At 52.6% G+C, this 16750-nt stretch overlaps 1 protein-coding gene across 1 annotated transcript in view; it reads right to left on the bottom strand.

Moving 5' to 3' along the window:
* Positions 1-310: 310 nt before the first annotated feature.
* POLR1E (RNA polymerase I subunit E) overlaps positions 311-16750 on the bottom strand; it is a 17390-nt gene continuing 950 nt past the window's right edge. Inside the window, exons 2-12 of the mRNA XM_026866887.1 lie at positions 16599-16744; positions 13980-14056; positions 11711-11796; positions 10097-10152; positions 9596-9740; positions 7274-7381; positions 6722-6818; positions 5925-6058; positions 4714-4795; positions 3259-3390; positions 311-935 (exon numbers count right to left, since the gene is read on the bottom strand). Of these exons, the coding sequence (XP_026722688.1) occupies positions 776-935; positions 3259-3390; positions 4714-4795; positions 5925-6058; positions 6722-6818; positions 7274-7381; positions 9596-9740; positions 10097-10152; positions 11711-11796; positions 13980-14056; positions 16599-16744 (1223 nt within the window). The 3' untranslated portion in view covers positions 311-775. The remainder of the gene's footprint in view (positions 936-3258; positions 3391-4713; positions 4796-5924; positions 6059-6721; positions 6819-7273; positions 7382-9595; positions 9741-10096; positions 10153-11710; positions 11797-13979; positions 14057-16598; positions 16745-16750) is intronic.

The raw sequence follows: 16750 nt of genomic DNA, 5'->3' as shown, positions 1-16750 counted from the left end.
AGACACCTCAAAGAGAAGACTGCTCTTGACATCCCGTGCTCCTGTCTCACATAAGCATTTTCTCTTGGAGGTGATCCTCAGCTTTTCGTAAACCTCAGATTCCCACAACCTTGCCTAACTGACACTGCAGTGAGGCTTACAGCCCAGGACTAGCGTGAAAATGCAGAGAAACTAGCCCAGAAGTTTCTCTCCCAAGGGCTGGGATACCACAGCTCCAGATTGAAACCCGTCACCCTTTCTGATGATGACACGAGCTCGCAGTCAGCAGAATTCTCCCTCCTCCAGACAAGCAGCCAGGCCAGGAGAAGCAGCAGGAAGATTTTATTCATGTTGCATCTTTATACCTTCTGAACACAGAACTACTGAAACTGTAGAGAAACAAGCACACAGCTTACAGAGCCCAAAAGTTGTGTGTAAGTAACGCTTTGCTTAGTCTCTCTATTCCTATGCTTTCCACCCTGTGTGTCTGAAAAAGAAGCAAAGCGGGCCATGAGCCGGCAGTTCGCTGCCAGGACCAACCGGAGTCCTCAGCGGAGGCCCCGTAGCTTCCAGCTGTGTTCTCTGGCTCCGGCACAGTCTGCATCTCTCTCTGCTCACACAGGGAATTTTTACACAAACACAAAAAAAGCAGCAGTAAAAAGCAGAGGTAAACATCTGTTCCAATTCAGCCTGGATAGAGGGTTTTAGCGGGGTCCAGCAGCCCCTCGAGGATCTGTGCGCAGAACAGCAACTGAGACAGGAACCGTTGCGCCCCTGCTTGGGCCTCTGAGACATTTTAGTTCATTTTCTTGCGCTTCTGGTGGTTCCCTGATGCCTTCTGCACAGGCAAGGGGAGGGAGAGAGTGCCCAGCTTGTGGTCATGATTGTTCTCAAGTCCTGGCAGTCCCTTCGCCTTGGAGATCTTCAACCTCATGGCCCTGGCGATGTCCGTCATCCTGGAAAACACCAGAGACTCTGCCCATGCGGCGCATGAGCCTCCCGCACCGGGACCCTGCACTGAGGACCAGCAGCCTCTTGCCTCGGGGGAGAAGCTGGGAGGCAGCAGTGCAGGACTCTGCATCTCAGGGATACCAGGGACAGGAGCTGGAAGTATCCAACGACTGCAAGGTCATGCACAGCCTTTGTGGGGAGGCCAGAACGCTGCTGTGCTGTGCACCACCACCTCGGGGAGCATTATAAACCCAGGTTGCCCTACTCCGTGGCCAGCTGACTGCAGAGAAATGATGTTGCTCTCCACTTCCCTATGAAGAGGAGAACAGGCATCATTTGTGGTCAGCTGCTGCTGCTGGCAGCCCACGGCTGCTTCCCAGTGCACTCATCTCCCGTGTGCGGTACGATGAATGAGACCTGGCACAGCCAGAACACCTCCTCTTAGCCACGAAAATTCAGCATCCTGAACTGTAAGAAGAGGGGCCTGGCTGAGATCTGTAGTGTGAAGAGCTTGGGCACGATGATGCAAGCCACAACATGCCTGGAGGCTCATCAAACAGAGGGAACAAATCGCATCTGAAGGGAAGCTGGCAGGGAAACAGGTGTCCCGGCCTCAGCAAGGGTCCCAAGGACACCGCTCCCAGAACTCTCCCAGCTGACTTTATTATCTTTGAAATACAAACAGATTCAGTTGGGGAAGGCTCTTCAGTCAGGCTTCCCACTCCAAGCAAGGATCACGCCATCAGGTGGCTCAGGGATATGTGTCCCTCCCCAGTTCTTCCAGCAGTTCCCAGCCTCCTCCACCCTCTTCTCATACTGTGCCCTGTGTTCCCAGCTACGGTACAGCAGTTAAGAACAAAACCTGGGTGTCAGCTGTGAAAAACAACATGGATCCTTAATCCTCAAGCTTAGTTCGAAAAAGAAAAAAAAGGAACGAAAAAAAAGGCTGGAAGCCAACAGCAAACACCGCTGCTAAATCCACCATCACCCATCAGTGAATGAAGAGCGTAAATGGAGGCAAAATCAGAAGTAATTGCATCAGGACTAATTAGGAAGCTTGCCAAACTAAGCGACTTAAGTGCTCCGACAACCTCCAGTCACCACCAGACCATCCCATGACAGCCCTCAGCCAGAAACCCCGGGACAGCCTTGATGCTGCCCCCACTGCAGCGCATGGTTTGTGTACCCCCGTAGGTCCCACCCTGCCCCTCGAGCACGGACCATCCCAGGCGGGAAGGACCGACGTGACCCACTTAGGAAGCACGTGTCCTCGGTGCCACATCCCCCCGCACAGGACAGGGTGGGAGAGACACTACGGAGTGTGTCTGACCTAATGGCTCCCCCCTTCCCCACAGCGATAACCAGCCGCCTGCAGAGCCAGTGTCTGTGCCCTGGCTGAGCACTTCCCATCAATTCCCCGTTTATCCCAGCGTGCTGGATGGTGGGGGAAGAGCTCGTGGAGCCGGAGGACTGGCAGCAGGCTCCGGCTGACACCTTCTGGGAAAAGCAGGTCTTGCAGCTACAGCAGGGGCATGACGCTCCTGTATTCCTCCCTGGAAAATTAGCCTAGGGAACCACTGCTCCCAGAGCTAACACAGCAAGGGTTGATTGCCCCCAAGGTTATTCTGAGAGCCATTTTCTACCCGTTCCCCTTCACCAACCCTGATTTGGCACATCCTTATTTCAAGTACTATCGCCAGGAGTTCCGCCTACAACCTCTCCCCCTTGCTGCAAAGCCCCGAGGTTCATCACTATCTCAGAAACAATCTCCTCAGTGCCAAGCCCAGAGCAGGTAAATTTTAGGGGCCTGGGATACCTCCACGTAAACACCAACTACCTGCTCACAGTGTGGCTGTGAGGAAAAAACCCCTGTTGCTAGTTCTCCTGTTTCAGTCAGCTGCAAACCTGCACTTGCAGCCAGACTGGTGCCTGACAGGGATGGGGGCCCGGCAGGATGAGGGGGCACAGAGGACAGGAAGGTGAAGAGAGATGGGATTTGTCAGCCAAGGAACAGAGCGGGGTGGCAGTGGGCAGGGATATGCGCTGGGGGGCCGCTGCGGCACCACCTGCCCCCCTTCCCTCCCTGCAGAGCAGCTGAAGAGCTCCCCACGCACCCTCTTCACAGCAAGTGCCCTTTCCAAGTCTGAGACACACATCCACCCTCCTTTCACAGCACCAGGGCCTCGAATCAAAGCTTTAACACACTCATAACAGACAGAGTCCGATCACAGAAGGGAGGGGCTGTCAGGGGTCACTGCACCACACCAGAGCACTCTGCTCTCTGCAGGGGCTCACCGCAGATCTCCAGGGTGAACAGACACCACTCACCTGCTTTCCTGGAGCTTCATGTCGTTCTGCAGGACGGTGAGGTCTGTTTGGAAGTTGTTGATGTGCAGAGCCAACACAATGACATAGGCTGTGATTTTAGTCTTCATCGATGCAGAGATTAAATTCTGGACACTGCACAGCAAAAGCGAGAGCACATGAGATGTGGAGTGTGTGTACACACAAAACACAACCCCCATGAGGTGCAGACACAACTGTTCGACATGACTGACTTTTCCTAGACACTGAAAAGAGCTTAAAGCACTGCAGACCTCTGAACACAGGGTCCAACAGGCTCCTTTGTTCCCCTCACATGCCTGTTTCTGTTCAGAAGTTCAGCCCCCTGAGGTTTTATGGCTAAAGCCTTGACAAAACCAGGAACTCAGGGCAGTTCCATCGCTTTGCCATGCTGGTGCTTTGTGCACAGAAAGCACTGGGAAGCTGTTTTGAGGGCACTTGGAGGTGCTAATGGCACCTCAACACACAACCCACAGAGCTGGCAGCCCTCTGGGCAATCCGACTGCTCGTCACTGGTTCGGCCCTCAGACAGAAGCTGGCCTGTCTGGATTCTGTGCTCAGGCTGGATTCACAGCAGCAGTGCACAACCTGCACCGCACCCCTCCCAGGCCGCAGGCTCCCCCAGCGTGGGACGGCGCTGTGGCAGGGGCAAGGACTGTTCACTCCTGCCTGTAGTTTGGTGCCTCCCCTCAAGAGCACTGCTGAAAATGTTCCTTCAGATCTGAAGAGGTTTAGTTGAAGTGGCACCTGCCCAAAGGCTGCAGCCAAGGGCCATCTGGTCAAGGCAGCCGGCTCCGACCCTGCCTGTGGCCAGGGGCCCTGCCCCACCTCCCCATGGCCCATTGCTGCAGGCAGGCAGGGCTGGGGCTCAGTCCAGGCACCACGAGGCACGGGCCTCAGCGCAGGGTGAGCTCACCACTGCAAAGCTTTACAGACTTTTGTTTCAGCAGAGAATCCGAGCAAGTCACACCCACGTTCTTTAAAAGCCCCATTAGCCAATTAAACTATGTGGGTGTGAAAAAAGCGCCGCTATTTGGCCACTGCACTACCCCTGTCCCGGCAGGCTCTGTGGTGGCAGAAGAGCAGGCACGTCCCTTGGACCCCTGCAGCCACCAGTGGCCAGCACTATCCTGCCCCCTGCCCAGAGACATCAGGCAGCTGCCTGCACACCCTGCCTGGTCACACGGGATGAACCTGCAGGCTCAGGCCTGCTCTGCACAACCACCCAGCTTCTCCCACCACACTTTAGACCTGCACTGTCTAAAATGGACAATCACCAGCCACTCCCAGCGTTCTACAGGGCTGGGGCTGCAAAGCAAGAGGAGCTCCTACTACTTTCCATTTTGGCAGGAGATTTCCCAATAATATGTCTGTGGCCCTTCAAGCTGAACTCTGCCACGTCTCTGCCTCAAGAACGTCAAAGCACACAAAGTTCCTTACCTGCCATTGTTGTAGGTCAGTGAAGTGAAATTCTTCATGAGTTTCCTGCTAATGATGTGTGGGCATTCAGGGCCCATTGGATCTAGGACAGAGAGGAGTTTGCAGTGGAAATGAGAAATGTGTTCTTCCTTGTACTGCCAACCTCCAGCCACCGCAATACCACATTTATTAACACAACATTTATCGCCTCTTCCCAGGAACACAGAGAACCTAGAAGGAGCCTGGGCACTTGATTTCTAGGTCTCAGAATTTTTCAGGTCTGAGAGAGGCTCCTAACAGCTTTGATTTTTTTACAAATGTGATCTCCCACTTCAGAATGACACAATCCACAATGTGTGCCTGTGTACCTACACAGGTATTTAATATATTTCTGCCTTTTAACAGATGTTCCTGCCAGAAAGTATTATTAAAACTGAAACCATGCTACCAAATTCCTACTAGCACTTTCACACCCTCCCTGACGGCAGTGTCTCCAGCAATGCAGGGTATTTCCAACCAGCTTGCCCCTTCCTCCTCCGTCACCCCCTGCCACTGGAAAGGCTGACAGTGGCTGTTTCAGCACTGACAAGGAGACCCAGACACACAGGTTCTATGAAAGGCAGCAAGTCTTGAAAATTTCAACCAAAGTATTTTGTGCAGTGCTTTTGAGAACAGCAGTTGCTGACATTTTAAAACCAAGAGCCTTAATGAAGCAGAGGTATGATCACTGTGACCCCACCCTGAGCTAATAAGCCAAGGGTGATGGAAACATTCTCAAAAGCACAAGAGCTCTAAAGAATGTATCATGTACTGTCTGTCTCTTGCACCTGGAATGTGGAGCCTAGAGAGAGGGAGAGACCTGACAGTTTCCAGCCTTTTGGCTTAGGACTAAAGTGTGAAAATACAAGACATATTTGTAAATGCAGAACTACTGATAAACTAGAAGAATTTCAAAATTTCCAATCTAAGCTACCCTGTGTCCTACCAAGAGGATCTCACTGTGCCATCTTGATGCACAGCGGTTACGAAGGGATGGAAAAGGTTTGGACATACACCTCCCAGCAGACACACATCTAACAATCCTCAACAACACAGAGACCCTCAACCTCGGCACAAAACAGACCAAAAGCAAGTGCTGCAGCTGTTTGACCACACAGCTCTTTCTGGGCAGCTTTACCATTTTCTACCGCAGTCAGACAGCTTAAAAGTGGAGGAGCTGAAAAGTCTCTTACGCTTCTTCTTGATCACTTTCAGGTAGCTGAACTTAATAAGGGTGTCCAGGAGCCAGAGGCATCGGGCTTTGTGATCTCTGCTCGTCTCATCAGTAGGCAAGAACTTCAGCTCCTCTAAAACAAAGGAGCAATGGCTGGAGGAGAGAGAGGGGGGGACGAGGAATAAGTTTACATCACCAGGAGGACAGAACACACCTCTGAGCTCAGCACTCAGCTGTTCAGAAGAGCTCCCTGGACACCCCTGGAGGACAGCCCGGGATGCTGCTTTGTGAGTACTTCCCTGCCAGTGCCCACCCCGTTCAGCCACCCCCCTCCAGCGAGCAGCTAAGAAGGTCCCTGCACTGCAGCAGCTGTGGGCCCTGGGCACAGCACATGGATGCTGCTGCTTCAGTAGAGGCAGACAGGAGGAGCCCAGGGTGAGGGCAGCTTGTGCCTTCCTGCTGCCTTCATACCCAGCACAAGGGCTGCACAGCCCTGAGCCAAGCCGCAGCACCCCTGTGCAGAAAGTGGCCAGCATGGCCCCGCGCCCGCCCTGCAGGCGCCCCCCTCAGACCCCACTCCCGGTTTCCTCCACACTCCTCCTCCGCCACCAGCTCCCCGCAGGAAACCTCCTTGCACACATAGGGCTGCACCCGCACTCCTCAAGGCAGCAGCTGCTCAGCCACACGCAGCCTAAACACCCTCCCTCTGCTCTGGGGACAGCGGAGATGGCAGCAGGAGCTGTCCTACCCCACAGAAAAACTTCAGCTTCACAGGGCCCACCCCAACTACGACGAGGCTGTGTGCAGCAGCATTACCTTTTATCTTCCGTTTTCTTGGCAATTTCCTCTGCAGTGATGTTAACAAAGGCTGCGGCTGGTGCCTGCAGCGCCTCATACTCTGCTGGTGACAGAACTGGAAGTGTTTTAAGGAAAAGAACAAGCATGGCTCTGCTCTCCCTTCTGGCCTGAAGAGCCCGCAGCAAGATGAGCTCCATCCACTCTCACTTCAGGACGTGTGGGGCAGGGAGCGAAATTATAAGTGGGCAGGACGTAACGACAGGGCGTGGGAGCCGGCCAATACCGCAGGTCTCCGAAGGACTGTGGCTCGACCACAAGCACTTCCCTCGCACAGCTGACTGTGTCGCTGTCCCATCAAACTGCTGCACCCCGCTCTTCGCAGGAAACAGGCAGTATACAGGACTTGCAGTCGCCAAAACCTCAACACAGCACATCCCTGCTCTCAGTTTTCAGCCTGCGAGGGGAGTAGGGTCGGCTCATTCACACACCCAGCAGTGCTCGCTCCCATGTGCCAGAGCACTGACATCAAGGCTTGCAGATGTGGGAAACCACTCTGCCAGAAAAAGATACTGTCCTCAAACTTGTAAACATCTTCTGGTTTGTCAGCATCTTCATTACATGGTGGGAGGATGGTGGAGACATTCTGTACATCATCTTGGGCCACATCCTGGATCAAAGCTTTGGAGGGAAGCAGGAAAGAGTATATGGACCATGCAAACAAAACCACAAAGAACATGACACATCCCAAATCCTTTCTTTAAACACAAGTCTACTCAGTGGTGGTTCTTGAGTCAACACCAGTTTTAAAGCTGTAAAACCCCATTCAGTTTATCTCACATAGGACAGCAGTAAGGAAAACACTACAGCTCTTCCCTATTCTGTTTCATTACTGCCCCATGCAGGTGCTGACGGCACAGAAAGTGTTCCAGCAGGCACAGAACAGCCGACAGCTTCTGATAAGCTCGCTACGTGTTCAGCATGCTGGGTTCTGGACCGGTGTCATCACTTCTGCTGAGAATTTTCTGCTCCTTAAAATTTAGAAAAGACACTCCAGACTAGACTAAAATCTAGGAAAGAAGAGCACCAAGACAAACTGGTTGCTGCTGCACCTCTTGCCTGCAGGGGGGCAGGAGGTGGTTCTGGCACCCTGGGTTCCCTTGGACCTGGCACAAAGCAGCTTGAGAGCACAGTAAATACCCAACCTGGAACAGACAGGTCTGTAGTTGTCCTGGTGTCAGCTGGGATTGAGCTAATTCTTCTTCTTAGTAGCTAGAACAGCGCTGTGTTTTGGATTCATCATGGGACTTGGCATGAGAAGGATGCTGGTAACACACTGATGGTGTCAGGTGTTGCTGAGAAATCCAGGACTTTCCAACTCCCCGTGTCCTGCCCGTGTGCAGGTGCACACGAAGCTGGGGGGGCACGGCCAGAGCAGCGGGCCTGGATTGGCCGAGGGAACGTTCCAGATCACACAATGTCACGATCAGTGTGTAAAGGAGGGTGATCTGGGAAGCTCGCTCTTTCCTGGAATTGCAGTTTTGGGATTTTCTCTCCTCTGGTATCACTAACTGGGAACGGGCTGGGTGTCAGAGGGCAGGTGGTGAGCAACTGCACTGTGCATCACTATTTCTATATGCTATTATTACTATTAAGATTGTAATTATTATTTAATTCTATCTCAATTATGAAATTGTTTTTATCTCAACCTACGAGTCTCCCTTTACCTGTCCAAATACTCTCCCTCCCCAGGGGCACAGGAGGTGAGTGACTGGCTGTGTGGTTTGGCTGCTGCCTGGGTTTAAAAAACGACAACAGTGAACAGACATCTCTCCCAATGATAGCCAGTGAACCTCAGAATCCCAGAAGTGCTGGTGGAACAAAGCCCTGGAGGTCACCTGTGCAGCCTCCTGCTCGGAACAGAACTGTCTGCAGGAGTGGATCAGGGCAGGCCTGGCTCTGTCCTGCCAAGGCCTGGAAACCCCCGAAGATGGAGACCCCGCGCCGCTCTGTGGCCTGGCCCAGGGCTGTGCCATCCTCCAAGGCAAGAAGGGTCCTCCCAGGGTGCAGGAACCACTGCAGCTTGTGCCCTTGGCCCTCGCTGGCACTGCTGAGGGGAGTCTGGCTCTGAGTGCCCTTTGGCAGCTGCAGGCTGCCCTCAGATCCTCCCTGGCCTCCTCTCTGCCTCTCCTTGTCAGCTGTGTGCTCCAGGCCCTGCCCATTCCTGCTGCCCTGCCCTGACTCCTCTGTTGTTTCTCCACCTCCTTCTTTGTCAGGACAGGGGAACAGGCGGGGTGGCACAGGCTGGACAATGGAATACAGACAGGCCCAGTAGCGGGGGTATCAACTCTCCTTAAACATCACCTCAGCGTGATGCTTTGATAATGAAGGTTCCCCACAGCAGGGACAGCAGCTGAGGCCAGGGCAGACTCCCTTTGCTGTGGGTTCCTCCATAGCAGAAGCCCGAGGCCATGAGCCTGGCTCATGGCAGCACGAGGGGGGCACTCGTTGGGGCTGTGACCTGCTTTCGGGCACAGGCCGTTTCCTGCAGACGTGAAGCCAGGTGTGGTTCCTCTTAAAGAACGTTCAGCGCCTCGGTTCAGATCGGGTGAATGTTCTGTCTTTACCCCAGTAAACTGATATCCAGGGACTCCTGGGAGAGCTCCCAGCCACGGGCAGGGAAGGACGCTGGCACCACAGGGACCTGCCCTCACTCAGGCAGCTCCCACACAAGCAGTTCCTCTCCCAGCAGACAGATCTGAGAGTTCCTCCTCTCAGAGCAGGTGCTGCCTCTGTCAAAGAAACCCCTTTCTTTTTCCTACCCTACTTGGCAAGGAACAGTCAGAAAAAGGCACTTCTGGTTGCCTCCATTAAACTCCAAGACAGCGTTCTTACCTGCCACTCCCTTGGCATCTATAACGTCCGCTGCTGCTTTGGTCACAGCTGTGTTCAGGGTATCGCTGCCTATGGCGTTCATGCGCCGGGAGTTCAGAGCTCGCTTCTGCTTGGTGGTGCCAAAGGTCTCAATGCACAAATCCATCTGTGAAAGATAAATTAAATTAAACCATCGTGCTGAGCCGAAGTCACCCTGCACTCAGCTAACCACCGCTGGCTCCACATCCACGTTCTCTGAGAAAACTTCAAACATTTCACTGGGCACAACCCAACCAGGCAACAAGCACTGATCTGCCAGGGGGAGGGAAGCAAGCCTAAAATAATTATGAAAATACTGCCAAGTTAGGCACTACTAACACACTGTCTCCTAGAGGTCCAAGGCACAGGGAGTGCTGAGCCCGCTCAGGCTTACCCTGCATAAGCCAGACATCTGAGACAAGCACCATCTACCACTGTTAGCTGGATAATCACAGCAGAATATGATATGGGGTTTAACCTTACCTTCTCCCTGAAGGATCTGTTCTGATAATCCTTCATGTCATCAGGTTTTGAGTTATCTATAAAAGAACAAAAGTTAGTGTGTTTGGCTCGCAGCAGCCAGGACAGCACAGGTATTTGGTATCACTTTGGCTCTGATCAGTTACCGAAGGACTCGGCACATCACTTCAAGATCCCCTCCAAAGGACTTTGTCAGTTAAAGAACACACTGAATATGAGCATATGTACCTAGAACAAAAAAGGGAAGGCTGGCCACTTTTTGCTATAAAGGCTACAAGCACCTATAGACTGTGGCAACACCCAGATACTGCTGCACAGGGAAAACATTCGCTCCCAAAAGATTGAATTCTTCAAGCTATCCTCCTGTGTCCAGCAACAAAAAGCCATTCCTTTGAAGAAAAGGGGTTTTGGTTGTCAGTGATGCAGTCCCTTGACCTGACAATCTCTAGGCTTCCCTCTGTATAACACACCTTGGCAAGGCTGCACTCACTCTGGACATTGACGACATTGTTACTGACTGGGCTGTTCTGGGTCAGAATGTGGTGGGTTTTGGTAGACGGGGACAGGGCTACCCCTGAGAGAAGCTTCTGGAAGCTCCCCTGGCCCCGAGTCGGAGCTGCCTCCAGGCGAGGCCGAGCCGATGGGCGGCAGCGGCCGCGCCTCTGGGATTTCAGACGGGAACCTGGGAGGAGGAGCGTGAGCTGTGAGGGAGACGCCTCTGCAAACCCCAAGGGCAGTGGGAGAATCAGGGGGAGCTGTGCCAGAGCAGAGCCCCCCCCAGCCCGTGGGGCGAGGGCAGGCTGTCCCTGCACCCATGGAGGGCACCGGGGGGGCAGATGCCCTCCTGCAGCCCGGGCAGGGCCCCACACCGGAGCAGTTCGGGAGGAGCTGCAGCCCCTGGGAAGGACTCGTGTCAGAGGAGTCCATGGAGGGCTGTCTGCTGTGGGAGGGAGCCCACGCTGGAGCAGGGGAGAGCGTGAGGAGTCCTCCCCCGAGGCAGAAGGAGCGGTGGGACTGACACAACCCCATCCCCTTCTCCCCTGCGGGGACGGAGGGAGAGAAATGGGGAACAGAGCTGAGCTGGGGAAGAGGGGAGGGATGGGAAGGCGTTTTCAAGACCTGGTAACGCTCTCCCTGTCCTGCTCTGTCTGTTAAGTGGTGGTGGTGTTTGAAGCAAACTGATGTTCTTTTTCTTCCCCTAATGAGCCTGTCTGTTGCCCGTGACCATAACAGGAATCTCATGCCTCCCCTCCTCATCTTCGTTCCTCAGCCTTTTGTGTTATTTCCTCCTTCCCATTTTTGAGGGGGAAGGGGTGAGTGAATGGGTGGTGGTGCTCAGTTGCCCTCTGGGCTCAAACCAGGACACTCCAGCACTTCCACCCTCTCACCTGTAAAGCCCTCCACCTCCACCCTAAATATCACCAGGCACCTCACACAGTGCTTTGGAAGGAGAGTGTAATGTATCCTCCCTCCTCCAGACTGAGGAGTAAGGCAGAAAAAAAAGGGAGAAAAAGCAGCCAGGGAGACAACAGAGAACACTGATGTCAGCCACGGGGCAGTCAGCAGCTGAACACGAAGGCTGAGACTGGTGCTGGGGGACACACAACGTCTTCCTACCTGCCAGCAGGGGCTGCAGGTTGAATATTTCAGCGTTATAGACTTCCATCTGCCCAGAGTCCTTGTCTAACACTCCAACAAAGTACCTGTGAAGAGCAGGAGCACGATTAATGAAAGAGTCCAACGGAAGCAGCGGTTTAGAATACACGGTGCAGAGCCATGTGTATCCCCTATCCCCTGCCTCTAAAACAGGACAATTCCTCGCAGGTAAATTCCTCTGCATTCCACATTTCAGAAGGGGAAACCCAAATGGTTTGTGCTGCTCCTCACCGTGTCTCGTGACCCACCAGGCAGTGGTGGGTGCTGATGAAGGTGTCACTGCACCAGTTTCTTACCCAGCCAGATCCCTTCTGATCGGTGCCTGCCTCGCTCTGCTGTTACACATCTTCATAAAGCTCAGGACACACCTTCTGAAGACAGAACCCACTCGTACAAAGGGCTGCCAGTTGCAGCTGGAGCAACAGTCTCTATGCAACTGCCCTCAGATTTGCTGCTCGAGTATAGTGGGAGTCACAGCACCTCCCTGGCCATACAGGATCTCTGGGCAGCTCCTGCTATCCCAGGAAGCCCGGATTCACTGACTTTCCACTCAGAATAACCCAGGCTGTTTGCTCAGAGGTGGCTTCTGCCCCGTTTTACCCACATTAGCAGTTGTCAATGAACAGTTTTAGGCTGACAGCTTCCAAGAGCTATGGGAATGGATCCACTGGAGGAAATCCTCATGCACTCAGCTGTAGCAGATGTGGGAGGAAAGGGACAGAAGGATGGGGTGGGAAAGCTTGAAAGAAAAGCAAGACATGACTTAATTGATTCTTGCCTGCATATCTGGAGATCTTGAGGCATGTGCACACCGAATGCAGAACCAACACCTGAAGCCAAGCATGTACCATCAGTCAGCTTGCCTGCGTTTCTGTGGCTCAGGACCTCCTGGGGTGCAGGCAAGAACTGCTTAAGCCCCTAAAATCATCTCTTAATCAGTGTTCAGAGGAAGAGCGCTAAATCTGCCTAGAAAAAATACTGCATCAACAACTGTATCATACACATTCATTAAACTAAATTTATGTCTCCAAACTCAAGCAGTAAAAGCCTCTTGGTGCCTTTCTTCAGCGACAGCATCCTAAACTCTTATACCTGAACGTCCAGCTCTCCTGGTTTCACTTTTCAGAGATAAGAACTGAAATAGAATATTTCAGTTGCAAGGGGCCTACAACAATCATGTAGTCCAACTGCCTGACCAATTTAGGGCTGACCAGAAGTTCAAGCACGTTATTAAGGGCCATGACCAAATGCCTCTCCAACACCAACAGGCCCGGGGCACTGACACCCTCTCCAGGAAGGCTGTTCCAGGGGCTGATCATCCCATCTCTGAAGAAATGCTTCCTAATGTCAACATTATCCAGAACACACCAGGGAACTGACGTCTGACAATTCTGCTCTTTGCTCCCTCACTCCATCTGCACTTTTAACTAGTCAGACACAACCAGGTCAGTGCAGTCCAATTAGAGATGAGCTATGTGAGCAAAGTGTGTGGGGCAGCTGGAGGGGCTCTGCAGAGCAGAGGGCTTGGAAGCAGGAGCCCCTCCCCACACACCACAGGCACTTCAGTGCTGTACAGGCCAGGAGGAGTCGTCACAGGTACCACAGCAGAAAAGAAACACCTTTGGGTATAACAAGGCAAGATTATTTCACATTGGCTTTCCACCCATTTGGTGGTTCTCCTGTCAGAGAAGGAGAAAGATCTCATCTACAGAATGCTAATTAGGAGGCCACTGAGATCTGCCCAAGGCCACTGAGGTCACACTCTTTAAGTGGGACAGATAAAGGCTGGCGATTCCACCAGCGCTTCTTCTTCCAGCCTGTGAGCAGCATGGCGCCATGGCCTGGAAGTCAGATGGCGATCAATGATCCAGGGGCTTCCTCGGCAGCAGGTGATGATCTTGGTCATTCCCTAATGTTACCTTGTTAGAAACAAAGCTGTTACTCCTAGGTTTCAGCTACATCAAGTCATCTCCTCAACCCCTTTCTTCACAAGACTGTTTCAGACACACCCTGTTTGTACATAACACCACAACTTCCAAAGGGACGCAGCGTGCACAAACAATGTAGCTGCCGGGTGCTGGAGCCTCCTGCCAAAATCCTCCTGGTTCAAATTACAGCCTCTGTGGGAACTTCTGAGACAACTCTGAGAAAGGCTATTGGGAACTTCATGTCTGGGAAGCTCCTCTGCTGCTACCTCCACATTCCTGCCTGTGTTTTGCCAGCACCATACCTGCATAAGGTGTCAGATGCAGGAACTCCATTGCTGAAGTTATCCCCCACATATGAAAGTCTTTCAGTTTCTGAGACCTGAAAACCAAAGAAAAATTACTTGAATACAAGGCTGTGAACCTTCTCTGCCTCTGCTTTATTTTCCCCACAATGCACTAAATTCCCAGGTATCGGAAACTAGTCATGTGTAGGAAAACTTCACTTCGCTTATTTGGGGTACATTTTGCATCAGGTCAAAAATCTTTAAAAACCAGACACTTCCTGAAGCTTAAACTACCCACGATATATACTTCTACCTCAGCTTTCACTGGGCCGGAAGATGAGGAACAACTGCAAAGAAATCATGGGAATAGTAATTTTCATTTAGAGTTTATCAGTGTGCAAACTCGGATGTCAACGCAGCTAAAACACATCACTGTACTGACTGCCCCACTTTAATCCAGAAGCAACAATTTGTGAAAGAAACCAGGTTTACACACAAAGCCACTAGTGAAGAGAGATCAGGCCTCTCTGTCAGTCCATTTCAGCTACTCTTTCCAAGCTCTAGTACTGCCAAGTTACTGCAATTCACTGACTGAAAAAGAGCGAGCACTACCAGGAAAGGCTCAACCTCCTAAATGTATTTTGAAATCTTTGTGTTTCTACTATACTGTAGTGTATTTCCGCAGAGGATTTTGTCTGAAAAGTCATTATTCCTTGAGTGAATCATGCATGTAAGAAGCTGTAAAATTTAGCAATGGCAGCAGAAATCACCTTCTGACTTAAATCTTGGTTCTCTCTTTACTAAAAGAAACAGGAATCTCCTTATAATGTAATTTAACCATAAAAAGAAAAAAAAATTGTTAGAGAATTCACTGTGTCAACACGACAACAGATTTTGTGATCAAATGGACCTGACTAGTGGTTAAGTAACAGATTTTAACTTTTGAACATTATTTCCCTTCAGATTACTAAAATAAATCATGAACACACACAGCTTCAGTACGTCAACCTTTGCCTGAGAACACACAGCCATGTATCCATCAAATTTTCCAAATAAGTGTGTATTCAGTGCTGATGGAGAGGCTATTAACTCTCACAAGTCACTCTCAATACCACGAATCAAAATGTGCCATTATTCTGGTTCCTTTCTGCTCCAAGAGTCAGCCCTCAGCGCCAAGCCTGAGGGGGCACGGTCTGATCCCGACCCACTCTGCAGAGACCGCGGTGTCCCGACAAGCAGTGCGGCTGCAGGACCCCTGCCCGTCTCTCCAGAGCCCAAGGACACCCCAGATGCCTGCAGAGGTGCAGACAGCCCCGGCCAGATGCCTGGCTTCTTGGCACAGGGTGAGGAAGGGCCCTCCCTGCCCACTGCTCCCCCAACCACCCCGCTCCCCTTCTGCCGCCCCCCATCTCGCCCAGCCCCAGGTGGCAGCCCATATAAGATGCAGAACTTCCTCTGAAAGCCCAGAGGTCCTGTGAAGTTTGGAGAACAGTCTTCTCTCTCACACAGGCTGGGGCTAAACTCTGATTATATTTTTTTTAATTTGCTATAGAGCAAAGCTCCATTCAGCTTTTCCAAGCCTTGCTTGGCACACGGTAACGAAGCTGGCAGAGGAGCAGGGCAGTGGGCAGGAGGTAGAGAGGAACAGCTGCCTCCCAAGACAGGACACAGGGACTGTGTGTCTGAGCGAGGCTTCCAGCTCCTACTCGCAGGGGCTGCCATGACCACAGCTGTAAGGGCAAAAAAAGGTGTGTCCTTGGCCAGGGTCTGGGGGCTGCCCTCACCCTGATCGCCACCGGCCTTGAGGCCTCCCAGAGCGCTGGTCCCTATAATCCTGCCCAGGCTGCACCAGGGCAGCCCCAGTTATGCAGCGACCTGCGGGGGGTGGATGGTGCTGGGGTGGCAGCTCCTGTTCCCGCAGCCACCCCGACCAGAGCCGACAGCGCTGCTGAGATGGGTCAGCGCCGCCATGCAACCACCCACCTGAACACACCCGGGACAGACACCGAGTTTATCCAGGCCTGGGCACTCGGGGGACTTCTCCACAAATCAAGCACCCAACAGCAGGTTTTCATGCTCCTTTTATATACAAAAATCAGAGGTTAGTGCTTTTCCAAACACACCTGTTAGACACTGATTGGTTAGTGACTAACGTACAGTTATAACGCAGGTTACCTAATGCTGCTACCGCTGTGCCTGCTCAGGGGAAGGGGCTTCATCCGGGCAAGGGGCTTCTTGACCCCTGGGTGTGGATTTTAGTATTACAATGAGGGTAGTTCACTGTCAGGCCACTCAAAGGTCACATTCACTGCCAAGTCAATTAATCAAACAGTCCCTTTGCCGGGTTGCCAAAGAACTCTTCCTCAGCACAACCCCAGACATTCTCTTTACAGTACAGTACGTTCTGCTTATTTTCTGTGGTTCGGAGATCAAAGTCTATCCTTGATGAACTTCTTATCACTAAACAGGGTCATCTTGACCAGGCTTCAAAGTCTCGCTCGACCAAGCCTCAAGACCTCGCGACTGCCCCCACATGAGCGGCAACTCCGGCTACATGCAGTTACTGACCGCGGCTACTACCAAACGCCAAGCCGCGAGGGGCGGCGGCGGGAACGCGCCCCCTGGGGGGGGCCTTACCAGGATCCTCCGGTGCTTCCTCCGGGGGTGGGCCGCGTCCTTGTTCCGGTAGACGGCGAAGCACATGGAGCCGGGCCGCTGCAGCCTGCCGTTGGAGAACTGCACTGCAAGGCGGCGGGAGAGCCCGTGAGCGCGGGCGGCGACCTCTACCC

This window comes from Athene cunicularia (assembly GCF_003259725.1).
Source record: "Athene cunicularia isolate RWA chromosome Z unlocalized genomic scaffold, athCun1 chrZ_part5, whole genome shotgun sequence".
Lineage (NCBI taxonomy): Eukaryota > Metazoa > Chordata > Aves > Strigiformes > Strigidae > Athene > Athene cunicularia.
Note: the sequence above shows the minus strand (reverse complement) of the source record. Positions and strands in the feature narration are given on the sequence as shown.